The 27,939-nt window shown below is 38.1% G+C and overlaps 1 protein-coding gene across 9 annotated transcripts in view; it reads right to left on the reverse strand.

Annotated features, from left to right (window-relative positions):
• The window catches only part of AGTPBP1 (ATP/GTP binding carboxypeptidase 1), a 168,469-nt gene that overhangs the window by 77,023 nt on the left and 63,507 nt on the right, over positions 1–27,939 (reverse strand). For all 9 annotated transcript variants that reach the window (XM_045043681.1, XM_023242224.2, XM_023242223.2 and 6 more), the window contains 4 exons: positions 26,993–27,201; positions 24,763–24,940; positions 7,479–7,576; positions 2,594–2,710 (listed from right to left, as the gene is read on the reverse strand). In XM_045043681.1, the coding sequence (XP_044899616.1) occupies positions 2,594–2,710; positions 7,479–7,576; positions 24,763–24,940; positions 26,993–27,201 (602 nt within the window). The remainder of the gene's footprint in view (positions 1–2,593; positions 2,711–7,478; positions 7,577–24,762; positions 24,941–26,992; positions 27,202–27,939) is intronic.

Here is a 27,939-nt window from a genome sequence, read left to right on the forward strand (position 1 = left end):
AAAAGGTCCCTCAAAAGTCTGTTGATAATTACTTTAACACTTCTACAAGTTGCCTTCAAATGTATTCAATTTGCCTCCATCTGGCCACTGAATAGTAGCCTTAACACATCTGGAAGCAAAGTGGGTGGTGTTCAGAATTCTAACAAATGCATCAAGTAATTTTAAACTCCAATGGCTGATACTGAAAATGACATGTAAGTCCAAATGGAAAAAGTCACTTAAAAAGTTGAAATTAATTTCATCTGTGTTTAATATCTCATGATCTGCCAGTATCTGATAAGATGATGGCTGAAAAAATTCTTTCAAACACTTCTTATCTGGAACCAGATAAGATACATTTTAATTCTCTAAGATGTATCACTTAAATCTTGCTGCTTAGATACAGCTCCAACACACAATTCAAAAAATAGAGATTAATGTATCCTAAAGATCCATTCATCTGAAATTTAAAAATGAGAAAGACAGTCAACTGCCAACACAGCTACTTTAGAAATAACTGTCCAGTTGTGTAAATAAAAGACCATGTGCTATTCCTGTAACACATGCCACAGAAATACAGTTAACTATTCTACACTATACTTTGTGGCAAAATAGAGAACACATTGATAAATACGTATTAACTGAAACACTTGAAATAGCTTCTTTTGCTTACACATAATAAAAAGGAGTAAGTTACTTGAGAAGACTTTTCAGAGCACTTACACTCTGACAAACCCGTCTTTACCATCCGGCCCTGGCCAAGTCAGACCACAAGTAGGAACCCACTTCTATGAGCAGCCAAATTAAAGGACAAGCTGACCAGCTGTTAGGGGCCAAGCAGGAAACCATCAAGGGTAGCCTATTCTGGGTGATGAATTAACAGGCAGATATACAAGAACTTACCATCATAGCCTACAAGAAAGAAGTAGCCTGCGAAAGAATGAGAACCAAAATCCTGGCCTTGACACCCGTTAAAAAATTATTTTTCTTTATTCACACATCAAAACTCCTACCATTTTTAATCATGCTATATAGTTCCTATACACACACAGAAAAGAAAGAAGAAATTCCTTCCCAAATTCCTTCTGTAGTATTTTTCTGCTTTGAGGTAGCACTATCTGTCACCTCCCAGGTGTTATTTTTAAGCAGTTCTTAGCTGGGCACAAAGATGTTTAAAGAACAGCCATACATCTAGTAGGTTCAGTACCCTTTCCCAAACGCCTCCTCCTGTCTTCTTCTTTTTCTCTTTTTGACAAATACCATTCTCCTTTACTCCTGCCTTCTTTCTAGTCCGCCTGATTTTAGAGTACCTTCCAACATCCCTCAAATCTTTGCGAGCACCGAGGAAATGGCGGCAGGGGGGGGGGGGAGGCAGCGGGGAGCAACTAGAGGCTGTTCCTATTGCGTCCCAAGCTCGTTAAGATCCCAAAGAGAACCCTGAAGAATGAGCACAGTGAGTGTCAACACCACTAACCCGGATTGTTTCTGATACGCACAGTACATACAGTACAGTGCTATATACATATTTCTCTTCCTTATGATTTTCTTAACGACATTTTCTTTCTTGTAGCTTGCTGTATTTGTACGAACCTGGTGTATAATACATACAACATACAAAATGTGTTCATCAACTGCTTCTATTATCAGTAAGGATTCCAGTCAACAGGAAGCTATTAAGTAGTTAAGTTTTGGGGGAATCAAAAGTTATACATGCACTTTTTACTCCATTCAGAGACTGACACCTCCAACCCCCACATTTTTCAAGGATCAACTGTATTTCTTTTTTTATTTCTCATACATAACTTCATATTAAAGTCTTTTTCTTTAGGCAACTAAGAATTATAATGGAAATAAATGGGTTTATGGGGTATGGGGCTTGTAGTAAGAGCTGAATAAATCTGAGATTATCTGGTTCACCCTTTATTTTACAGTTTAAGATTCTGGGCAATTTCAGGGACTTACTCAAGGACCCACCACAGCAGGCAGCTGAGTGGGAATAAGAAACTAAACCTACTAATCACCATCAATTCAATCAGGTTTACTTGCTACGTAACCCACGCTATGTACGCGCACTCCAGTAAATAAATGAGGGTAAGAAATGTTAACAAGAAGTCACTCTCCCTGTGAACCAAATCAGATATAAAGACTTCAAGTTGTCCTCCCCACCCCCCACACCCCATCCCGTTACATGGAAACCTCCAGCAAACACAACAAGCAGACTACAGTTTTAATTTAGCACTTTCTTAGCTCTTGTCTCCCCTTCAGTTGGATGCAACTGCTACAAAGATGACTTTAATGTCAGATTCTGAAATGCCATTTTAAAGATTATTTTTTTACAAAGAGTAAGAAACTATGCCAATTAAAGCAATGAGCCAAAGTGATGAAAAACTTTTAAGCCAGCCCAAAAACTAAATGAGCTGGTCCCCTCATTTTATAAATAAGCAGTTTGCAGCTCAGAATGCTAAAGCAGCAGTCCAATGTCACTCAGAAAGGCAATATTACTTTCACATTTTAGAAACAGGAAGGAGAAGGAAACCAGTGATCATAGGCCTAAGGAAGAAAAAAAAATTTTTTCTTAAAATCAATTAAGATGCTGTATTTTCCATATTTATACCTGAAAATCATCAACAAGCTCAGGGAAAAGGTGTTCATACATTTTAAGTTCTTCTATCGTTCGTCCTGGTTCCTGCTGGGGTTTTAGCTTGTTAATATCCGTTTCAATATCATCATTCTGAAATAATAAAAATGTCACCAGTTAAGACAAAGTTACAGAATATAATTCAGACTAAAATTTTCCAAATTATTAATCACATGTAGAGAATAATCACTGAATAAAAGCTGTATAAATTAAAATGTGCTTGTATTTTTGCTTCATTGTTGCACATTTCATTGTTTTGGTTGTTTTATTGTGTTAAAGGTTACTCTAATAGAACACAGCATTTGGGCACCTCAAGATGGAAAACCTAGCATCAAGATCCAGACTAAAGTATGCCCTCCTGAATTGTCAAAATTTTATTCACATTTAAGGGCAGTAAAACTTAAAACTAAATTGAAAAATATAAATACAAGATAGTGGTGGTGATAATCATAACATTTACTAAGCAGTGAAAATGTGTGAAGCACTAAGGGTTTTACATAATTTAACCTGCACAAGAACACTATGAGGTAGATAGCATTATTACCTCCATTTAACTAAGAGGAAACGGAGGTAGAGAGAGGGTTAAGTGGCTTGCTCAAAATCACACAGCATGCAAAGAGAACACCCAGGATGGAAAATTCATCATTGATTTCAGAGCATACACTGTTGCTCGATGGACTGCCTCAAGACAAATTAATGATTATACCGTCCTCTTGTATTCCTTGGTCAATAATTTCCCTTAGAAAAGCTCAGTGTCACCATTCACTTTGTTTTTCGGGGGGAAAAAAGTGAAAAGTTGAACAACAACCAGAAATGATTTTCATGCCCTTTTAAGAAAGAAGAGGGTAAATTTAAAGGAGAGGTCTGACCTTAGGAAAACAGGATATGCATCCGGGATTAATTTTATCTGTATCTGCTCAAAGACCAGAAGTACGCTGTGACAGAAGGACAAGCGTCAGTTTACCTACTACCCAAGCTATTCTCACCAAATGTGGCCTCACACAAATACAGACTTACCACCACCTTCACTGGAAAAGAGACATGTAAGATTTGTCTGCAATGGGCATTCATTTTTAACTTTGCATTTACCTTACTATCAGAGTGAACTTACTTTTAGCCTTAAATTTATTCTACCATGCCCCAATTCTTACAATACTTTCTATACGTGTATATACATATACACATAGTCTCCATAGACGCTATGTACATATTTCGTATTAAGTAATTTAAAAGGAAAAACATACTATGTATTTCTCATATTTTATATTCAGGAACTTAGCTATCCCTTGTATAACCAACAAAAAGATTTTCTCCATTGCCAGAAATAATAAACACTATGTGTATTTAAAGAGTATCATGATAATTACTGTATCATTATTATATAATTATTAGTACTTGAATATGTAATTTCATGTGTCTTCAAATTATTAATTGATGAATCAAAATATATAATTTCCTTGATTGGCACCTAATAGAGAATGCTTTTAAAATAACAAAAAGTTTACAAAAGTATTCTTTCTCTAAACATACTAGAATTCAATATTCAATACTTTGTGAAAATTAAGACTTAGAGATTGGCTCTCTACTTTCAAAAAAATAATAATAATTTATCTGTAAAACAGTCATTGTGGACCAAAAACAACTGTACTTTGAGAGGTCAACAGCAGGAAATTCTGTGTTTTGGTTTAGGGAAAAACAAAGATGAAGAGCTACTGACAGCCTCAGGGAAAAACAACAACAACAACAACAACAACTGTCTATCACTCCTTAAAGTTCTTCTAAAGTAAAGGAGAGGGAAAAAACACATTGAAGTGTGTATACTGACAAGTCCTGGCTATCTGGAAATGAGTCTTCTAAATCTCCAGGTTTCTATAAATGCTCCAAGCTGAAGCATCTGGGGTAAAGAGAATAGAGAATAGAGAATGGGATTGCTATGGTGAGGAAAAAAAGAGTCTCTATGAGTATAAACACAATGGAACACAAATAAATATTAAACTCAATGCATATCAGGTTCACCTGACAAGGAAAGAAGTAATGGGATTTAGAATAAAAGGAAAAATTAAGTTTTACTAAATATGTAACTGCAAAGACAGTAAGAGGCAGACTGTGGTAAAGAAGAAAATAAGATAATAGAACTCAGCAGTTTCAAAGAGTCAACAATTCTGTAGCCCTTTAAAAATAAACAAATAACATTTGGGTATAGCATGGTGGTAAAGAAAGCTGACATTCACATCCGACTGCTTTATTCTGAATCCTGTCCCCCCTCTTATAAGCTACATTAGTAATCTTTTTGTGCCTCCTTCTTCTGATTATTAGCCATGTAAAGCAGAGGTAATTAATACCATGTAACCTAGAGGACTGAGATGAGGCTTTAGAGTTACTATATGTAAAGAGCATGGATTAGCATAAATGGTAAATTCAAGTGGTAACTAGACTGACCATGGTGAACATTTCATAGTGTCAAATCACTATGCCGTATACCTGAAACTAATAAAATAGTGTATGTCAACTATCCTTCAATTTTTAAAAAAAAGTACAGGCGCCTGGATGGCTCAGTCGGTTAAGCATCTAACTCTTGATTCCGGCTCAGGTCGTGATCTCACGCTTTGTGAGTTTGAGCCGCACATCGGGCTCTGTGCTGATGGTGCAGAGCCTGCTTGGAATTCTCTGTCTCCCTCTCCACCTCTCCCCCAGTCGTGCTCACTCTCTCTCAAAATAAATAAATAAACTTAAAAAAAAAATTAAAAAGAGCATGGACTAACATAAGATTGGATGTTCAATAAATTATTTTATTATTACAACTGCTGTGTTAAGGTAAAGTGGGGGAAATGTGAGCAATCATGGACATTCCAGTGAGTAACACAGCCAACAACTATATTTTCCAAAGATGTGAATGTCACAAAAGAGAAAGAAATATGTGGAAATGTTTTAAATTAAAGGAGATCTAAGGGACAAGATAATTAAACACAATACCTGATGTTAGCACTAGAGAGAGGAAAAAAAAAATACGAGAGGAAAAAAAAAGTCATAAAGGACATTTATTAGATCAGCTGACAGTCAAATATGCATGGTAGATTAGATAAAAATGTTCTATCAGTATAAACTTATGAAGTTAATAACTGCATTGTAGTTATGTAAGAGAGTATCACTATTCTTAGGAAATATACACTGACATATTTAGGGGTATAGGATCATGATACATAATATACATAACTTTACTCTCATATGATTTTTTTTTTAATTTTAAGTAATGTATTCATGCATCTACACTGACAATTTCCAAGGAGCAAAATAGAATCATTGTTATAATTCCTACTGAGTTCTATTTTCACACCAATCTCTCTGTCTTTACATCTGTAGTGATCCCAATAACAGATATTTTAATGAGGACCCTGAATCATAAAGAATGAATTATACTCAACATACTATGTTTTTAATAACATGGAAACATACAGCACATAAAAGTTTCTATCAAAATATAATACTTCAAATCATAAATTTAGTGTCAATCTGAAAAATTTTACCACCCTTAAACACTCACTTCCCAAAGAATCCAAACAGGTGATTTTTCCTATTATCTAAGGAACATTTTACATAACAGAATCTAAATTCTCATCCCATAGTTCTTTCACTTCCATCAAGTCCCGAACCACAATCACACAGTTAGCCCAGATTTTTTGCCTTGACCATCAGAGCCTGCATGGGTTTTCTTCTTTGCAGCTTCTTGAGGTAAGAATGTAGACCATCATGCTGTCCAGACTGGCTAACTTGACATTTCTGCCAAAGCCTGCCTTGGTGATCACAGTTGGTGATAATAAAACTGGTTCTCCATCTCCTATTAAGATGGAAATCTCAGGGTGCCTGGGTGGCTCAGCTGGTTAAGCATCCAACTTTGGCTTAGGTCATGATCTCGGGGTTCATGAGTTGGAGCCCGTCAGGCTCTGTGCTGACAGCTCAGAGCCTGGAGCCTGCTTCGGAATCTGTGTCTCTCTCTCTACCCCTCTCCCACTCACGCTCTTTCTCAAAAATAAACAAACGTTAAAAAAAAAATTAAAAAAAAAAAAAGGTGGAAATCTCCCTCCAGTATCTTAGAGTCTATCTCCAGAGGGGGTCAAATACTCAGTGTACCCAATTTTGATGTAACATTTCAAGACAAAAAGGTGCAAGCAGGCAAAGGTCAAATGAATCCCTCCCCATATGCCAAAAAAGCACTAAGTTAAACAGCTGAAAACTGAAAGAGTTAAACAGATACTTTTCCGAAGATACTAAAACAACCCCTTCTAACACTAAATAAAGCAAATATAGTCACTATACTTCTAGGGATGCCACCAAATTCTGAAAACTCCCCTGCCTTTTCACTTAATATCACATGACAATATTTTTTATCTAGTCTCAATTGAATAAATACTTTTGTCCATTTTCTTCTCCAATTACCTGAAACCTAAGAATCATCATGTAGACCCTAATTCTTACCAAAGAGCCAGCAGTTACAGATTGTTTTCCTACTATTTTGATATCTCCAAAAGATTGCTGAAAGAGGAACAGGTTGCCACTTAGAGTCTCAAACCACTTTCCTTCGAACTCAGATTTCCTTAGACTTTGAAACCTAAGCCACATGGGTTACCTGAGGTCATCCTGGCCAAAGAGAGTGAAGGTAAGTTATTCTCACACCCTTTTCAGACCAACGCATTCAGAACAATATTATTTTCCCTTTCATTAATTCAGTGTCCACCCTCATCATAATAAACAGATGGGGACTACATGAATTAATCTACCATTAAGCTATACCTACCTCCCCAACCTTTGTTTTACAACTGTGGATACAATTTATAAAGTCGACTAAAGATGGAGTCACACTAACCTTAAAATTCTGATCTACGTCATCTTCATTTTCAGTTTCATTTTCGGCTTCTAAGTCAAGCTCATCGTTGTCATCACTTTCATCCACTACGTCGTCCACTGTGACACAAAACGCACTATGAGTAGGTCAGAGGTAAGCATTCTGCAACATGCACATCCGAAGACAGGGTGGCACAGACATACCACATCGGCGTTTCAATCACCAAAGGAAAAGTTAATGAAATGCCTCATTAAAAATGTCTCTAACGCTGTTGAAAAACCTAGCAGATAAAGTGAAAGTGCTTTAAAATTTGAAAAAGCACTGTAAAAATGCATGGGTGTTTTTACTGATGTTCTCGGTTTTTAAAAATGAATAATGTCTTCTGTTGCAACAGCCTGAATGAAACATCTTATTTCCTGTACATGACAAATTTCAAGAACTGCTTTCATGCCTTTATCAACTGACTTCCCATCTATTTGTTTCAATGGCTACCATGTGCCTTATATAGTGCCATGTGCTGGGTATTCTTTTAAATATATCCAGAAAACATGGCAGCTTTCTAGGTGAACATAAGGGTGGGTGAGTGTGGCTTTTAAGAAAGATGAAAACAAAAAGCTGAGATGGTATCTTTGGGAAACAGCAAGTGTAACTAAACTTGTATGCTTGGAAAAGTACTAAGAAAGGCAAATAAGAATGAGAACATGTAGGGCACACAGTAGGCCAAGTAGTTTAGATTTTTAACCTCTGGAAGATAAGCACTGAGAATTTTCAAGAGGAAAATGGCTTAATTCAACTTGAAACTGTTCAAAAGATCACTCTGGCGGGTGAGAGGGAGAACATATGTGGAGGGGGACCATTTAACTGGAGACAGTAACTGTCTGACCAATATAGCAGGAATGGGGATAATGAGTATACATTAGAGAAAAACTCAGGGAACAGAATGTAAAGAGACATGAGGACCATGGCTGTAGGAGAGACAAGGAAAGAAGAGTAGAGTGCTCAGGTGAGTAACTGAGTGCTTTAAAACAAGATAGAGAATATTTTAAAAGAATATTTTGGGGGGTGCCTAGGTGGCTCAGTTGGTTAAGTGTCCAACTTCGGCTCAGATCATGAGCTCATGGTTTGAGGGTTAGAGCCCCGCATTGGGCTCTGTGCTGACAGCTCAGAGCCTGGAGCCAGCTTTGGATTCTGTGTCTCCCTCTCTCTCTCTGCCCCTCCCCTACTTGTGCATGCATGTATACTCACTCCACTCTCTCAAAAATAAACATTTTTTAAAAAAGGATATTTTTCTAAACTATTTAACTCTATTGAGGAAGAAATGGCCAATAAAATTGTATATATTAAAGTATACAATGTGATGATTTGATACAAATACACAAGGCAAAATGATTACCAAAACAAAGATAACTAATACATCCATCACCTCACACAATTAACATTGTCAATAGTGTCTGTGTGTGTGTTTGTTGTACAAATGCTTAAAAGCTCCTCGCATGAATGTCTAAGTATGCAATACCATATCAGTAACTATAGTTACCAGGCTGTACACAGATTCTCAGAATGTAATCCTCTTAAACTGCAAATCTGTATGCTTTGACCCCATCAACTAATTTATCACTCCCCTCACCTGTGGCACCCAACATTCTATTCTCTGGTCACACAAAATCATTTTTTGTGCTGCTGGTTTTTTTTTTTTTTTTTTTTTTTGGTTTTTATTTTAAGATTCCACATATAAGTAATACCATACAGTATTTGTCTTTCCGTCTGGTGTATTTTACTGGGCATAGTGCCCTTCAGATACATTCATGTTGCAGCAAATGGCAGGATCTCCTTCCTTTATTTTGGCTGAATAATATTCAAATATATATACATGACAGAATGAGAGGAAGGAAGGAAGGAAGGAAGGAAGGAAGGAAGGAAGGAAGGAAGGAAGGAAGGAAGGAAGGAAGGAAGGAAGTTAGTTTTATGGTCTTTTATCCATTTATCTATCTAAGGACATTAAGTTCATTTCTAAATCTTGTCTATTGTGAATAAAGCTATAGGGAATATGGGTGTACAGATCTCGCTTTAAGATAATTATTTCAACTCCTTTGGATATATATATACTCAGGAGTAGGACTGTTAGATCATATGGTAGTTGTATTTTTAATTTTTTGAGGAACCTCCATACTGTAGCTGTACCATTTTCACATTCCCACCAACAACGTTAAAGAGTTCCATTTCCTTCACAACCTTGCAACTACTTCCCATGTCTTGTCTTTTTGATAACAGCCATTCTAACAGGTATGAGGTGATACAGTAAGTGGTTTTTATTTCCATTTCCCTGATGATTACTGATGTTGAGTACTTTATCATATACTATCAGCCATTTGTATGTCTTCTTTGGGAAAATGTTTATTCAGGTCCTTTGCCTAATTTTTAATTGGATTACTTGCTTTTGTACTCTTCAGCTGTGAGAGTTCTTTATATATTTTAGACAGTAGCTCATTCTCAAATATATGTTTTGCAAGTATCTTCTCCCATTCTGTAGGGCAGTAAATTGAAATTAAAACAGAATCTTTTTAGTTTGTCAAAATACCACTTGTTTATTTTAGCTTCCATTGCCTGTGCTTTTGGTGTCCTACCCAAGAAATCACTGCCAAGACCAATGTCAAAGATCTTTTTCCGTAAGTTTTCTTCTAGAAGTTTTATAGTTTCAGCTCTTATAATTAAGTCTTTGATCCATGTCAAGATAGTCTTTTGTGAGTGGTATAAGACAGGGGTCCAGTTTCGTTCCTTTGCATGTGGATACCCAGCCTTCCCAATACAATTTATTGAAAACAATGTCCTTCCCCCAACTGTGTATTCTTAACTGACCCCATATGTGTGGGTTTATGTCTAGGCTATCGATTCTGTTCCACTAATCTATGTACCTGCTTTATTTGAGTATCATCCTGTTTTGATTACTATAGCTTTGTAATAGTTTGAAATCCAGAACTGTGATGCCTCTCTAGCTTTCTTTCTCAGGATTGCTTTGGCTACCGGGGGGTCTTTTGTAAGTTCCATAAAATTTTAGAGTAATTTTTTGTATTTCTGTGAAAAATGCCATTGCAATTTTCATAGAGATTGCATTAAATCTGTAGATCACTTTGGGTATTACGGGCATTTTCACAATATTAATTCTTCCAATCCAAGAACACAGGATATCTTTCCATTTATTTGTGTCTTCTTTAATCTCTTTCATCAATGTCTTATAGTGTCCAGTGTACAGATCATTCAACTCCTTGGTAAATTTATCCCTATTTTGTTTTCAATGCTATTGTAAATAAAGCTGCTATCATCTCTTTCAGATAGTTTATTAGGTGTATAAAAATGCAACTGATTTTTGTATATTTGATTTTGTATCCTGCAACTTTCCTGAATTCACTTATCAGTTCTAACAATTTTCTGGTGGAGACTTAATATATATATATAAAGTCTTTATATATTTTTCTGGTGGAGACTTTATATATGTATATATATATATGTGTGTGTATATATACATGATCTTATACATATAAGATCATTTGTATATATAAGATTATCTGCAAACAGATAATTCTACATCTCCCTTTCTGATTTGGAGGCCTTTTAATTATTTTTCTAGCCTAATCATTATAGCTAGGACATCCGGTATTGTGTTGAATAGAAATGGCCAGAGAGGACATCTCCGTCTTCTCCATAATCTCACAGGAAAAGCTGTTAACTTTTTACTATAGAACACAATATTAGCTGTGGGCTTGTCATATATCACCTTTATTTATTATGATGAAGAACATTCTCTCTATACCTAACTTGTTAAAAGAGTTTTTATCATAAAGGATTTGAATTTTGCCAAATGCTTTTTCTGCATCTATTGCAATGATCATATTATTTTTATCCTTCATTTTGTTACTGTGGTATATCATATTTTGATTTCTGGATGCTGAAATGTCCCTGCATCCCAGAGATGAATCCCACCTGATCATGATATATGATCCTCTTAATTTGTTGTTAAAATCGGTTTGCTATTATTTTGCTGAGGATTCTGCATCTCTGTTCACACAGATACTGACCTGTGGAGGAGTGCCAACAAACCAACTCCCCCCCTGCGGCCCTCCATCTTGGTCATGTCCAAGCAATGCCTCCCTCAGGGCCCAGTGGAGGTTAATGTATGCCCTGACCAGAATGCAGACAGGCTTGCTCTGAGCTTCCCTAAAGTGGTGCACAGATGGCACCATTTTGGATAACAGGTAGAGATCCTCCGGCACACATATGGTGCCACATTAGATAACTACCCTTTGACCTCACCACGAATGCCCCTCACTCCATAAAAGCTGTGGATTAAGGTCTGGACTGGGCAAAAAATAGCTGTGTAGCAGCACCTAGACCGCCCACCTGCTCTCCTCAATAAGTTACCTTGAATAAAACTCTGTAAACGGTATGGAGTGGCTTACGTAGTTTTCCTGGTCTCAAAGTGCCATCTCAGTCTGGAGGGTATTTCACTGTCCCATTTGAGGATGCACTTGCTTCTTCCAGCCTTTTCGGATTGGCTTGGGTGGGAAAGACTCTCACCTGAAAACAGCTGTGATGACAGAGGCTGGGGAAGATGTAGTATCTTTGCTCCCTGGCAAGGCACAGCAGCACAGTCCCCGTGCAGCTCCGTCAGCAGAGATCAATGTCAACACTGACTCTGAGGGTCTTCAGGTGGCAGCGGTAGCTAGGGCTGGAGGGTTCCTAAGAGGCAAAAGCTTCTAGGGCCTCCTTGTTCTCCTTGAGACAGACAACATGGGAGAGCTCTGGACAAGGGGCTCCCTCTCAGTCCCTGGTCTAGCATGCTAACACTCAGAGCAGTAGCACAGCTGGGATCCCGGGGTCAGGCACGTGTGGAACCACCGCCATGCCTGGTCCTAGGGCACAGGTGCCCTTGCTGCAGTGGTGGTGTCGGCTGTCAGAGCGTGCAGATCCCTTGTGGAAAACAAGCGTGGGTGTCTGGGGCTCCCCACAGTGACTCCAGCTGGTGGGGAGACGCAGCAGCAGCAGCTGCATGGGCTCAGAGCAACAGCTCCATCCCCAGAGAGTAAATGCAGCAGGCAGGACTCCGTGCAGCTCCATCAGCTTTGGTGCAGACCTGGAAGGCCTCAGCAGCAAAGGCGACCGACATCCACAGTGCGAATGCGTCCTGGGGTTCTCCCGCTTCTTCCCCCCAGGGTGAGGTTTCTCTGAAGGAAACCCCACCTGGCGCTGCGCTGGTCTGGACTAAGAGATGGGGTAGTGCAGAGAAAACACTTCCCATACTTCGCTCTGTGGCCATCCTTGGATTTTGAGCTCTTCAGGGTTTTAAAAACACTCTTTCTCATATATTTCCATCACTTTGTGGTTGGTTATTTATTGTTTTTGCTGTGTTTGTGGGGGTGATGAGCATTAGGACCTCCTGACCTTCCCTCTAGCCGACATTACCTCCTTCAAATTCCTTTGGACTTCCGTTTCCAATGTGCCTTCTTATGGTGAAGATTACAAACTCCTCCCTACCTCCCAAGTGTCTGTTCTCTCCTTCCCCTTAGTAACAGAGCCTCTGAGGTTTTGCTAGAGGTTATTGATTCCAGCCTCCCTCACAGTGGTTATAGACATATGATAAGTTTTTAGCCAAAAGTATGGGAGGCACAGTGGTAAACACAAAATTCCAGGCCACATTCTTTAGAAAGAAAATTGCCCGTTCCAGTTTCTTTCATGACCATTTTCCACATGTACTTGAGGAAACCACCATAGGAGATGATGAAAACAAAGAGAACTGTTTCCTTTGATGATCTGTGAAACAGAGGCCTACTGCCCAGGCTTATCTGCCCATCTTCTGGATGAATATGTAAGAGAAAAAACAATCTTCTATCTTGTTGCAGTATAACAAAGCGGCTCTGGAGACAGAATACCTAATTCAAATCCGGGTCCTCTATTTACTAGCCATTTGACCTTGAGCAAGTTCCATAAGTTGTGTCTCCATTTCCTCATCCATAAAATGAGTGTTGCTGGGAGCATTATACAGGCTAATACATAATGTGCCAGGCAAGAAGTATGTGCTATGAAAGTGTCTGTTACTATTGTTGCCTGAGTGGCTATGGCACTGTCCTAGGTCACTCTGTAACAGCAGCTCAATTCATCCTAATTAACACAGTCACCAAATTGCCGTAGGTTCCTTTGGAAATAGCAAAAAATTATTCGTATTACATATATGTAGTAACCTGGGTCAACGTATGCCAATGTACTAATAGCAGTTAGCCATGGATAAACAAGGGAAGAACTGACATTCAGAGAATGAACTATAAGAGAGAAAGAAAGGGACTGAATTCAAGAAAGTCTATTGCAAACAAGAAAGATGACTGCCTGGATAGGGAGGAAGGAAAGTGCAGTTCAGTATCAGAGAGAAAATGTTTTTAATTTTTAACCAAATCTTTCAAATATTTTCCTTTACACATCATTTTCCTTTGGTTTTCTGTTCCAGATGTGAAATGTCATTTAGCTTAGAGTGTCTGAGGCCTTCTTTTCTATTCTAATGAACAATATCAATCATTATAATTATACAATTAAAATCAGGGAATATAAATCAATCCTTGTTACTCGGTCTTCAAAATGTCCTTGGCTCATTTATACTAAAAACTAATAAAATACAGAGAAAAACTTAAATGCCTTTCAACAGGACACTACTTAGATAAATTACATTATATCTATATGATGTAACAATTACAAGGAATGAGTCAGTACTTTTTGTAAGGTTTTGGAACGTATATTCCAAGGAGTTTATTTAGCTTTTGCTATTGCTCCTTAAATGTGATCCACTTTCCCTGTTTTCTAAATGGTTTTGTTCCTGTATCTGCATACATAACCCAGGAAAGCTACTGAATTTTTACATGTATCTTATAAACAGTACTTCAAGAACTTTTATCTTGTCTAAGACACATCTTCTTAACTGACTTGCTGGGATTTTCTACACAGACAGTAATATCCTCCACAGATACTGACAGTCACTGAAAGAGTAGGCTAAAGTTAAGACCCTTCCTTTCCCAGGCTTATGGATCTGCCTAAAGCTTTCAAAATGATGTTACTGAACAATGGTTGAGCAAGGCATTCTCTGACACTTCATTACTGTGTGTGATGTTGGCTATTGATCTGAGTTGGATAATATCCAGCTTGCCTGGGAAATATTCCTGGATTCCTTAAGAAATTTTATCTGAAACTAAGAATGATTTTTACTAAATCTCTTCGTGGCATTTAGCAAGGGACTCTTTGGTTTTCTTCCTTTGACCTATTGTTAAATTCTATTAATTAAAATCTTAATATTACAATGAACTTACTTTTTAAAAAATAATCCTTAATTGTCATGAAAAATACAGCTCAATTCAATTTTCTAATATTTTAGGACTTTTATATTTTCGTGAGTGACAATTATCTCCAGTTTCAGGTTATTCCTACCAGGCTTTGATTTCAGAACGAAGCTGCTTCTAAACTTTCCCTTTTATCCTATGCTCTGGAAAACAAAGCACAGGAAACTTTCTTGAAAATTAAGATCAAAAATAAAAAACATTGAAAAAAAAAATTTAAAACAAAAAAAAAAAAAAAAGAAGGGGCGCCTGGTTGGCGCAGTCGGTTAAGCGTCCGACATTCAGCCAGGTCACGATCTCGCAGTCCGTGAGTTCGAGCCCCACGTCGGGCTCTGGGCTGATGGCTCGGAGCCTGGAGCCTGTTTCCACTTCTGTGTCTCCCTCTCTCTCTGCCCCTCCCCCGTTCATGCTCTGTCTCTCTCTGTCCCAAAAATAAATAAAAAACATTGAAGAAAAAAAAAATTAAAAAAAAAAAGAAAATTAAGATCAAGTCATCAGTGTCTGGGGTCTTCACTGAAGGCAACCTCACCTGCAGATTTTCTACTCTTTAGGTCAATTTTAGTTACTCACATTTGTCTAGAATATTGCCCATTTAAATCATATTTTGAAATGTATTAACAGGACTTATCTTTTGCATCCATTTGGATTGGATGAACTTCCTCAATTTGTTTTGCAAGAAAAATAACACTGTGTTTCCATGAACTTCTCCTTTTTAGTCAATGTTTACAGTGTTATCTATCTTTGCTCTAGTATTTATGACATACTTCTTATTATCTAACCTGTATGAAAAAATCCCTGCTGTCTTGTTTTAAACATTTGTTCAGTATAATACTGACTCTTCTGAGATGGGACTAACAGCTATACATCTGCCAATCTATTTACTTTCAAGCTTTCCATCCTGCTGTCTTAAGAGTCTCCAGAATGTATCAGCTACTTATACTCTAGAACCCAACCTGAGATTCTTCTCCTTTTAGTCAGAGTATTTTATCCACTTAGATATCTTATTACTAAAACTGATTTACTGGTTTTTGCTTTGTATTCAGCACTCTCAGGATTTCTGTGCATCTCTGAAGTCTCCTTGCTTTTCGAGAACAATAAATAGATCTCAAGATTTTTTCTCAAGGGAAAAAGTACATAATTTTATATAGAATGTCGAAGTGTTCACAGTCTCTGAACTCCATCCATGGATTCCTATGGTTCAATAGATCCCACACTAAAGATCCCTGTTTCAGATGTTAATTTTACATTTTAAAACCCATATCTGAACCACTATTTCTATAATTATTTTAGAAATACAAGAATAGTGTAATATTCCTAAGAATAGGAACTCCAACAATTATAAATAATATAAATTATATGTAATATAAATATTATAAACTTTAGTTTATTTGTGTAAAAGACCCAGTTTGCTATAACTGAGGATTATGTATCTTTGGCCAAGAGTTTGTAGATGTATTTCAAAAGAATATTACAATTATCTAGTGTTACATAATTAATAATTTGTAATGTTTAATATAATTATTCTGCTACCATGTATTCTTAATTCATCACTGGCTGAGCTGGAGTTATATTTCATATGATTACTTCAGAAAGGATACCTGGATAATCTACTTCCATACCATTATATACCGAAGAATTTGTCACCTTCACATACAGAAGGAAACTAATAAGTTTTCAGAAATCTTGAATCAGGACTCTTCCCTTCAAATCTCTGTAGACGCTGCTTCACTATCTCTTGGTATTTAATGTTCTAGAGACTAAGTCTCAAGGTCAGCTCAGTTCCTTCATCAACAAATGTTACATGCACACAATCTGTGTCTAATAGATGCTGAGGATAAAATGAGGGGAAAAAACAACAGTCCTATCCTCATGGAACTTATATTCTAGCTGAGGAAGGTAAAAAATCATGAAAACTGTGGGTGCCTGGGTGGCTCAGTTAGTTAAGTGCCCGACTTTGGCTCAGGTCATGATCTCGTGGTTCGTGAATTCGAGCCCCGCGTCGGGTTCTGCACTGACAGCCCTGAGCCGGGAGCCTGGAGCCTGCTTCGGATTCTGTGTCTCCCTCTCTCTGCACTTGCCCCACTCATGCTCTTTCTCTCTCTCAAGAATAAACATCAAAAAAAAGTAATGAAAACTGTGATAAACATAATTAAGCCTGATACATGAAAAAAAATGGTAAACAGAAAGAAGGTATTTTCCTTGTGTCTGAACAGTTGTTGTTAAAACCCTCCTCTCACATCTTAATCACAAAGGCTTCTGAGTCAATGTAAATGTCCATTTTTACTTTAGTGATCCATTAGTCTGAGATGAAAAAGAAAAGGAGTCGGAAGAGGAGGGAAGATGGCGGTGTAGGAGGACGCTGGGCTCACCGCGCGTCCTGCTGATCACTTAGATTCCACCTACACCTGCCTAAATAACCCAGAAAACTGCCAGAGGATTAGCAGAACGGAGTCGCCGGAGCCAAGTGCAGACAAGAGGACCACGGAAGAGGGTAGGAAGGGCGGCGAGGCAGTGCGCGCTCCACGGACTGGCGGGAGGGAGCTGGGGCGGAGGGGCGGCTCGCCGGCCAAGCAGAGCCCCCGAGTCTGGCTTGCAAAAGCGGAGGGGCCTGACGGACTGTGTTCCAACAGCAAGCGCGACTTAGCATCTGGGAGGTCATAAGTTAACAGCTCTGCTCGGAAAGCGGAAAGGCTGGAGGACAAAGGGAGGGAGAGCTGCTGAGCCCCCCGGACGACAGAGCTCAGTTTGGTGGGGAACAAAGGCGCTCGCCAGCGCCATCTCCCCCGCCCATCCCCCAGCCAAAATCCCAAAGAGAACCAGTTCCTGCCAGGGAACTTGCTCGATCCGCGCAAACACCCAACTCTGCGCTTCTGCAGAGCCAAACCTCCGGCAGCGGATCCGACTCCCTCCTGCTGCCGCAGGGCCCCTCCTGAAGTGGATCACCTAAGGAGAAGCGAGCTAAGCCTGCCCCTCCTGCCCCCGTGCACCTTGCCTACCCACCCCAGCTAATACACCAGATCCCCAGCATCACAAGCCTGGCAGTGTGCAAGTAGCCCAGACAGGCCACGCCACCCCACAGTGAATCCCGCCCCTAGGAGAGGGGAAGAGAAGGCACACACCAGTCTGACTGTGGCCCCAGCGGTGGGCTGGGGGCAGACATCAGGTCTGACTGCGGCCCCGCCCACCAACTCCAGTTATACACCCCAGCACAGGGGAAGTGCCCTGCAGGTCCGCACCACTCCAGGGACTATCCAAAATAACCAAACGGAAGAATTCCCCTCAGAAGAATCTCCAGGAAATAACAACAGCTAATGAACTGATCAAAAAGGATTTAAATAACAGAAAGTGAATTTAGAATAATAGTCATAAAATTAATCGCTGGGCTTGAAAACAGTATACAGGACAGCAGAGAATCTCTTGCTACAGAGATCAAGGGACTAAGGAGCAGTCACGAGGAGCTGAAAAACGCTTTAAACGAAATGCATAACAAAATGGAAACCACCACGGCTCGGATTGAAGAGGCAGAGGAGAGAATAGGTGAACTAGAAGATAAAGTTATGGAAAAAGAGGAAGCTGAGAAAAAGAGAGATAAAAAAATCCAGGAGTATGAGGGGAAAATTAGAGAACTAAGTGATACACTAAAAAGAAATAATATACGCATAATTGGTATCCCAGAGGAGGAAGAGAGAGGGAAAGGTGCTGAAGGGGTACTTGAAGAAATAATAGCTGAGAACTTCCCTGAAATGGGGAAGGAAAAAGGCATTGAAATCCAAGAGGCACAGAGAACTCCCTTCAGACGTAACTTGAATCGATCTTCTGCATGACATATCATAGTGAAACTGGCAAAATACAAGGATAAAGAGAAAATTCTGAAAGCAGCAAGGGGTAAACGTGCCCTCACATATAAAGGGAGACCTATAAGACTCGTGACTGATCTCTCTTTTGAAACTTGGCAGGCCAGAAAGAATTGGCACGAGATTTTCAGGGTGCTAGACAGAAAAAATATGCAGCCGAGAATCCTTTATCCAGCAAGTCTGTCATTTAGAATAGAAGGAGAGATAAAGGTTTTCCCAAACAAACAAAAACTGAAGGAATTTGTCACCACTAAACCAGCCCTACAAGAGATCCTAAGGGGGACCCTGTGAGACAAAGTACCAGAGACATCACTACAAGCATAAAACATACAGACATCACAATGACTCTAAACCCATATCTTTCTATAATAACACTGAATGTAAATGGATTAAATGCGCCAACCAAAAGACATAGGGTATCAGAATGGATAAAAAAACAAGACCTATCTATTTGCTATCTACAAGAGACTCATTTTAGACCTGAGGACACCTTTAGATTGAGAGTGAGGGGATGGAAAACTATTTATCATGCTACTGGAAGCCAAAAGAAAGCTGGAGTAGCCATACTTATATCAGACAAACTAGACTTTAAATTAAAGACTGTAACAAGAGATGAAGAAGGACATTATATAATAGTTACAGGGTCTATCTACAGGAAGAGCTAACAATTATAAATGTCTATGCGCCGAATACCGGAGCCCCCAAATATATAAAACAATTACTCATAAACATAAGCAACCTTATTGATGAGAATGTGGTAATTGCAGGGGACTTTAACACCCCACTTACAGAAATGGATAGATCATCTAGACACACGGTCAATAAAGAAACAAGGGCCCTGAATGAGACATTGGATCAGATGGACTTGACAGATATATTTAGAACTCTGCATCCCAAAGCCAACAGAATATACTTTCTTCTCGAGTGCACATGGAACATTCTCCAAGATAGATCATATACTGGGTCACAAAACAGCCCTTCATAAGTTTACAAGAATTGAAATTATACCATGCATACTTTCAGACCACAATGCTATGAAGCTTGAAATCAACCACAGAAAAAAATCTGGAAAACCTCCAAAAGCATGGAGGTTAAAGAACACCCTACTAACGAATGAATGGGTCAACCAGGCAATTAGAGAAGAAATTAAAAAATATATGGAAACAAAGGAAAATGAAAATACAACAAACCAAATGCTTTGGGACGCAGCGAAGGCAGTCCTGAGAGGAAAATACATCGCAATCCAGGCCTATCTCAAGAAACAAGAAAAATCCCAAATACAAAATCTAACAGCACACCTAAAGGAACTAGAAGCAGAACAGCAAAGGCAGCCTAAACCCAGCAGAAGAAGAGAAATCATAAAGATCAGAGCAGAAATAAACAATATAGAATCTAAAAAAACTGTAGAGCAGATCAACGAAACCAAGAGTTGGTTTTTTGAAAAAATAAACAAAATTGACAAACCTCTAGCCAGGCTTCTCAAAAAGAAAAGGGAGATGACCCAAATAGATAAAATCATGAATGAAAATGGAATTATTACAACCAATCCCTCAGAGATACAAACAATTATCAGGGAATACTATGAAAAATTATATGCCAACAAATTGGACAACCTGGAAGAAATGGACAAATTCCTGAACACCCACACTCTTCCAAAACTCAATCAGGAGGAAATAGAAAGCTTGAACAGACCCATAACCAGCGAAGAAATTGAATCGGTTATCCAAAATCTCCCAACAAATAAGAGTCCAGGACCAGATGGCTTCCCAGGGGAGTTCTACCAGACGTTTAAAGCAAAGATAATACCTATCCTTCTCAAGCTATTCCAAGAAATAGAAAGGGAAGGAAAACTTCCAGACTCATTCTATGAAGCCAGTATTACTTTGATTCCTAAACCAGACAGAGGCCCAGTAAAAAAAGAGAACTACAGGCCAATATCCCTGGTGAATATGGATGCAAAAATTCTCAATAAGATACTAGCAAATCAAATTCAACGGCATAAAAAAGAATTAATTCACCATGATCAAGTGGGATTCATTCCTGGGATACAGGGCTGGTTCAACATTCGCAAATCAATCAACGTGATACATCACATTAACAAAAAAAAAGAGAAGAACCATATGATCCTGTCAATCGATGCAGAAAAGGCCTTTGACAAAATCCAGCACCCTTTCTTAATAAAAACCCTTGAGAAAGTCGGGATAGAAGGAACATACTTAAAGATCATAAAAGCCATTTATGAAAAGCCCACAGCTAACATCATCCTCAATGGGGAAAAACTGAGAGCTTTCTCCCTGAGATCAGGAACACGACAGGGATGCCCACTCTCACCACTGCTGTTTAACATAGTGCTGGAAGTTCTAGCATCAGCAATCAGACAACAAAAGGAAATCAAAGGCATCAAAATTGGCAAAGATGAAGTCAAGCTTTCGCTTTTTGCAGATGACATGATATTATACATGGAAAATCCGATAGACTCCACCAAAAGTCTGCTAGAACTGATACATGAATTCAGCCAAGTTGCAGAATACAAAAATCAATGTACAGAAATCAGTTGCATTCTTATACACTAACAATGAAGCAACAGAAAGACAAATAAAGAAACTGATCCCATTCACAATTGCACCAAGAAGCATAAAATACCTAGGAATAAATCTAACCAAAGATGTAAAAGATCTGTATGCTGAAAACTATAGAAAGCTTATGAAGGAAATTGAAGAAGATATAAAGAAATGGGAAGACATTCCCTGCTCATGGATTAGAAGAATAAATCTTGTCAAAATGTCAATACTACCCAAAGCTATCTACACATTCAATGCAATCCCAATCAAAATTGCACCAGCATTCTTCTCGAAACTAGAACAAGCAATCCTAAAATTCATATGGAACCACAAAAGGCCCCGAATAGCCAAAGGAATTTTGAAGAAGACCAAAGCAGGAGGCATCACAATCCCAGACTTTAGCCTCTACTACAAAGCTGTCATCATCAAGACAGCATGGTATTGGCACAAAAACAGACACATAGACCAATGGAATAGAATAGAAACCCCAGAACTAGACCCACAAATGTATGGCCAACTCATCTTTGACAAAGCAGGAAAGAACATCCAATGGAAAAAAGACAGCCTCTTTAACAAATGGTGCTGGGAGAACTGGACAGCAACATGCAGAAGGTTGAAACTAGACCACTTTCTCACACCATTCACAAAAATAAACTCAAAATGGATAAAGGACCTGAATGTGAGACAGGAAACCATCAAAACCTTAGAGGAGAAAGCAGGAAAAGACCTCTCTGACCTCAGTCGTAGCAATCTCTTATTCGACACATCCCCAAAGGCAAGGGAATTAAAAGCAAAAGTGAATTACTGGGACCTTATGAAGATAAAAAGCTTCTGCACAGCAAAGGAAACAACCAACAAAACTAAAAGGCAACCAACGGAATGGGAAAAGATATTTGCAAATGACATATCGGACAAAGGGCTAGTATCCAAAATCTATAAAGAGCTCACCAAACTCCACACCCGAAAAACAAATAACCCAGTGAAGAAATGGGCAGAAAACATGAATAGACACTTCTCTAAAGAAGACATCCGGATGGCCAACAGGCACATAAAAAGATGTTCAGCGTCGCTCCTTATCAGGGAAATACAAATCAAAACCACACTCAGGTATCACCTCACGCCAGTCAGAGTGGCCAAAATGAACAAATCAGGAGACTATAGATGCTGGAGAGGATGTGGAGAAACGGGAACCCTCTTGCACTGTTGGTGGGAATGCAAATTGGTGCAGCCGCTCTGGAAAGCAGTGTGGAGGTTCCTCAGAAAATTAAAAATAGACCTACCCTATGACCCAGCAATAGCACTGCTAGGAATTTATCCAAGGGATACAGGAGTACTGATGCATAGGGCCACTTGTACCCCAATGTTCATAGCAGCACTCTCAACAATAGCCAAATTATGGAAAGAGCCTAAATGTCCATCAACTGATGAATGGATAAAGAAATTGTGCTTTATATACACAATGGAGTACTACGTGGCAATGAGAAAGAATGAAATAATGGCCCTTTGTAGCAACGTGGATGGAACTGGAGAGTGTGATGCTAAGTGAAATAAGCCATACAGAGAAAGACAGATACCATATGGTTTCACTCTTATGTGGATCCTGAGAAACTTAACAGGAACCCATGGGGGAGGGGAAGGAAAAAAAAAAAAAAAAAAAAGGTTAGAGTGGGAGAGAGCCAAAGCATAAGAGACTGTTAAAAACTGAGAACAAACTGAGGGTTGATGGGGGGTGGGAGGGAGGAGAGGGTGGGTGATGGGTATTGAAGAGGGCACCTTTTGGGATGAGCACTGGGTGTTGTATGGAAACCAATTTGACAATAAATTTCATATATAAAATAAAAAAAAATCAAAAAAAAATCACAAAAAAAATCACAAAAAAAAAAAAAAAAAAAAAGAAAAGAAAAGGAGCCCTCAGGAAAATATCATCTCTGTGTCATTTTTTCCCCATGTTTGCTGAATTCACTGCACTAGAAGTCAGTTTTCTCGACCTATGTGATTATTCTGGACACTGAATAAAGAACACTATGGGGTGTACCCTATATCCTATCCTCCTCCCAGTGTTACTACCTGCTATATCGACAGAAGTCTCCCCAGCTTTCTACCAGTTGCAACCACCACTTAAACCCCTGTAATTCTACACTGAGATACAGGACAGAAAAGGATTCTAACTGCTCCTTGACTGTCCCTCCAAATAGGTGCTACTGGCACCTCAACTTGGAGTCTGAGAAGTTGCATTTACAGAAGGCTGAGTAGGGAGTTGATGCTCTTCTTTAATATATTCGTATCTCCACCATTTTTGTTGCATGTTTCATATTTGATTTTGAGTTGTTTTGTTTTGTTTTGTTTTGTTTAAGTAGGCTTCATGCCCAGTGCAGAGCCCAACGTGGGGCCTGAACTCATGACCCTAAGATCAAGACCTGAGCTGAGATCAAGAGGCAGTCACTTAAGGGACTGAGCCATCCAGGCGCCCATGCATGTTCTGTTTGTTTCATGAGAATGCTTCTTTTACCTTGTTTTCACTTTTGGTACAGCTCTTGCTCTATTTTTAAAGTCTGTGGTAATTTAAAATGCAATGGGAAAGAGAAATTAACTGTTTTCACTTCACTGTCTTACTCAAGTCCCTGACTTAGTTGTAGATTTTTAAACCTTTTAAAGGAAGTTGCTGAGTAATCCATTTTGATATTTTGTGTGGACTAAACTTGTACTTTAATAATAAAATGGTTTTTTAAATAATATCTTAACAGTATACTCTGTGGCATATACCACTAATAAATATATATCAAGAATAATAAAATTAATTATAATTACCTGGAAAATCTCTTAAATCATTTATTTCAAGTAACTGCTTTTAAATATAAAACATCTTCCATTTGTTTTTGCAAAAAAGTAACTGACAAGAAAATACTTTAGAAATTCTATCAATAGCCTAGACTACATTCTCTTTTCCATTTTGCTAGGTCTTAACCACCCCCCCAAAAAATCTTTTTCCCCACATTAAGAAATTAAACTCTTACTTCTTTTACTATGTTCTCAGCATTGTACTGAAAACGACAAACAGCCAACTTCTGATCATTTCATTATTTTCACTCGGGTAAGTCATGTGCAAGTTTTACTTAGCATAAACCATAACATTTTTGGCGATTAGGTATTCTTGACTTTAAAAGAATGAAGGCTCATCAAAAAGTTATAAACGCAGGCCCAAATATAATTACCTAAACATTTAATGTTATGTTCTTATCCTTTGAAAATTTATTTAAACTATGAAACAGTGCTCCTATATGTAATGCATAAATTTTTTCAAATTCGAATTTACATAAATGTAATATTCCACACTACTTCCCTTAATTATCAGACTTCAATTTCTTATATTTAAAGAAATATTTAACTAAAACATAATATGAAAGTTTACTGTGTGTATGTAGGCCTTCTTTTAATGAGGAACTAGAAACAAGAAATAAAAAGTTAACAGTCACACAATTCTAAGAACCACTGAAAGCCAGCAGTAAATATGTCATCTTACCTTCAGGGGGTAAACTGTAGAGCTGGGCCACAGGCCCAGTCACAGGAATAACTGGCAACTGGAAATGGAAAGAACTTTTAATCGTTGGGAGTGGCAGGCGATTTTTAGGAAAACACTTCCTCATTATTAGACTGGAGGTGTTGACAAGAGGATCAAGGGTCCTAACTGCCAAACATTCCTGTTTTTTAAGAAAACAAAAAAAGAAAGAGAAAAGAAAAAAGGTAATATGCCTTTGGTGAATAACTGAACCAATTTTACATTACTTCATAAAGTAATACATCAATAAATTTCAAGAGACAAATATCACAAAAAAAAGTATTTTTTTTTATTATAAAATAGCTTTGGCTATTCAGAAGGGTCTCTTCATAAATAAGAACTTCATATGGCAAATTTAGTTAATACTTTTCTCAAAATATTTTAACTAAGCAAAAATCAGTACCATCTTTGGCACCAAAGTCACTGAAGTATATCAACCCCTTTTTACCCCTGGTTTCAGTTACCCATGGTCAAGTCTGGTCCAGAGCCAATGATCTTCCTTCTGACCTAAGGTCAACTGTCAGAAGGTCAATATTAGCCCTAATGCTACAACACGACATAACTACATCACTCACCTCCCTTCATCTCATCACACAGGCATTTTATCATCTCATGTCATCCTAAGACAGATGAGTGCAGTACAGTAAGATATTCTGAGAGAGAGGGACCACATTCACTTTTTATTACAGTATATTGTTGTAGTTGTTCTATTTTATTATTAGTTGTTAATCTCTTACTGGGCCTAAGTAGTAAACTTTATGATAGGTTATGTATAGTATAGGAAAAAACACATCATATATATAAGGTTGAGTACTGTCTCAGGTTTCAGGCATCTAAGCCAGGGGGTCTTGGAATGTATCCCCCACAGATAAGGGGGGGCTACTATGCCAAGTAATATTTATGAGTAAAATTTATAAATATAAATATTTATATTTACTTAGCAAGCCTAGGGCATAAAATAAAAATTCTTTTTAATGTAAGGGAAGAAGGGAAAAAAAGCATTAAGTAAAAAACACAGTAAGAGAGAAAGGTGTAAGAAATAAAAAGGAATGTGCATTAGCTAAGCCTGTCTCAGAACTGTATCAGTTATCATACAATAGCACCTCGATAAGCTGGCTCTTCAGCTTATAAAAAAACAAGTAGCCTGAATACCACGATTTTAAGTTTCAATAGTTTTAATTTGCTGTCCTGGTATCTGATCTTGAGAAGGGCTAATGAACAGGGAATTTGAATCTATAACATATAACACTGTTATTATTATTACTGACAGCTGGCATTTAGATAGCACTTTGATATCCCATAAAATTTTCAATACAAATTTTCACATCTAGCCTGTCGGAACAGATGAGAGATTAAGGCTCAGACATGTTAAGTGACATAAACAAAGCCACTCAACTCTTTCTAATATACCAATTATCCATCACTGTCTATATTAGGAATAGTAAATACAAGTGCATATGATTGATGTGGAAAAGAAAAAGCTTAGGGTAAACGTAAATCGTGTGTTCAGATATCTTAACTACTGCCACGTAGAAAGAGACTTGTGTGTAAGACCGAGAGGGCACAACCAAGATAATGGCTGCAATTTTCAAAAAGACAGATTTCTTTCTAGTAATTATAACCTTCTAAAAACAAAAGGGTTGCACTGTAACATCCCCATTGCCCAGAGCTGACAGTCCTCTTGCTAAGCCTTTTGTCAAGAAGGTTTATGGTTAAGCTGGCTGGCAGCACTAGGATTCCTAACTCCAGGGTTCACTTTTGTACCTTCTGTATGTAAAAATGCTCTATCCAGAAGGAAAACATCGACAGCACTCAGAGGCAACAGAACTATCTTACCAGCTGTAAAGGATCCATAAATACCTTATGAGGGGAACATGCAAAACTGAGTGCAGTCAACCGCACATCTTAGAAAACATGGCTATATGGAGTCCCTTCCTGCCCAGTGGATGGATTTAGACATACATCGTCCTTTTTACCTATGAGGAAAAAATCTTATATTGTGGAGATATGCACCGGGCACTTTCTCCAACTCACTGTGAGGTCACGTGAGAAATGACTGCACCTTTTGGTTAAGATTTGGTTAAGATTTTTTTCTTAAACGTATTTATCATACTTTTGTGAGTATTTATAGAAATACTAACTTTCTTAAGAACGAAATATTAACACATAACCAGGAAGAAAACAAAAAACTCACTTGTGAAGTGTTATAGAGAATTTTCATCCCATTGGCATCTATAAATGCTTTTCTTCCCAACTTGATGTTTGTAACACTTTTTAAACTCTGTAAAATTCCTTTCCGAATGAGCATGTTTCTATGCCGGTTATCATGGCGGTGCCAATCTACATAAATTGTTAAAAGGACTTGGACATATCCTCTGTCTACAGCTCTCCTGGCGTTTGTTTCTTTAACAAAAGAAAATTGAGAAAGAATATTTTTTAAATGACAAGAGAAACTGTTTGAATAAATCAAATTAAAAATACCGCTACAATCTTGTAATGAGTTCTTACAACTTTTTTTCCAAAAAGAAAAAAATATGTAGGAGCCACGCATTTATTCTTTTTATCTAACAAAATAAAAGGTTCAGATGACTACATTTTCCAGAAACCTGCCCAATATATTGTTTTATGGTTAATAAATATCAAAATATCTTTAATACAATTAGGGCTACATCTTTTTAAACGTGAATACTAAAGTTTCATGTAGTTTAAAACTTAAACCAACTTTGGTTACAGTGAATATATAAGCCTTTACCTTACTAGCTGTGAGTGTGATTTTGTTAAAAGACATTATCATTATTGTAAGTCCTATCATAAACCTTGTGTTTCCACTGAAATTAACTCCATTGGATTGTAGCTTCAATTAATACTATAATACAGTATTACAATCTATATGTGTTTCCAATGAAATCAACTGCTTCAATTACCCCCACAACTACATAAATATCCATGCAATAACAATGGTAAGTTAAAAACACTTATACAACTTGGGAGCGCCTGGGTGGCTCAGCCAATTAAGCATCAGACTCAACTACAGCTCAGGTCATGATCTCACAGTTCCTGAGTTCGAACCCCACCTTGGGTCTGCGCTGACAGCACAGAGCCTGCTTGGGATTCTGTCTCCCTCTCTCTCTGCCCCTCCCC

The sequence above is a fragment of the Felis catus genome, chromosome D4 (genome assembly GCF_018350175.1).
Source record: "Felis catus isolate Fca126 chromosome D4, F.catus_Fca126_mat1.0, whole genome shotgun sequence".
NCBI classification, from domain to species: domain Eukaryota; kingdom Metazoa; phylum Chordata; class Mammalia; order Carnivora; family Felidae; genus Felis; species Felis catus.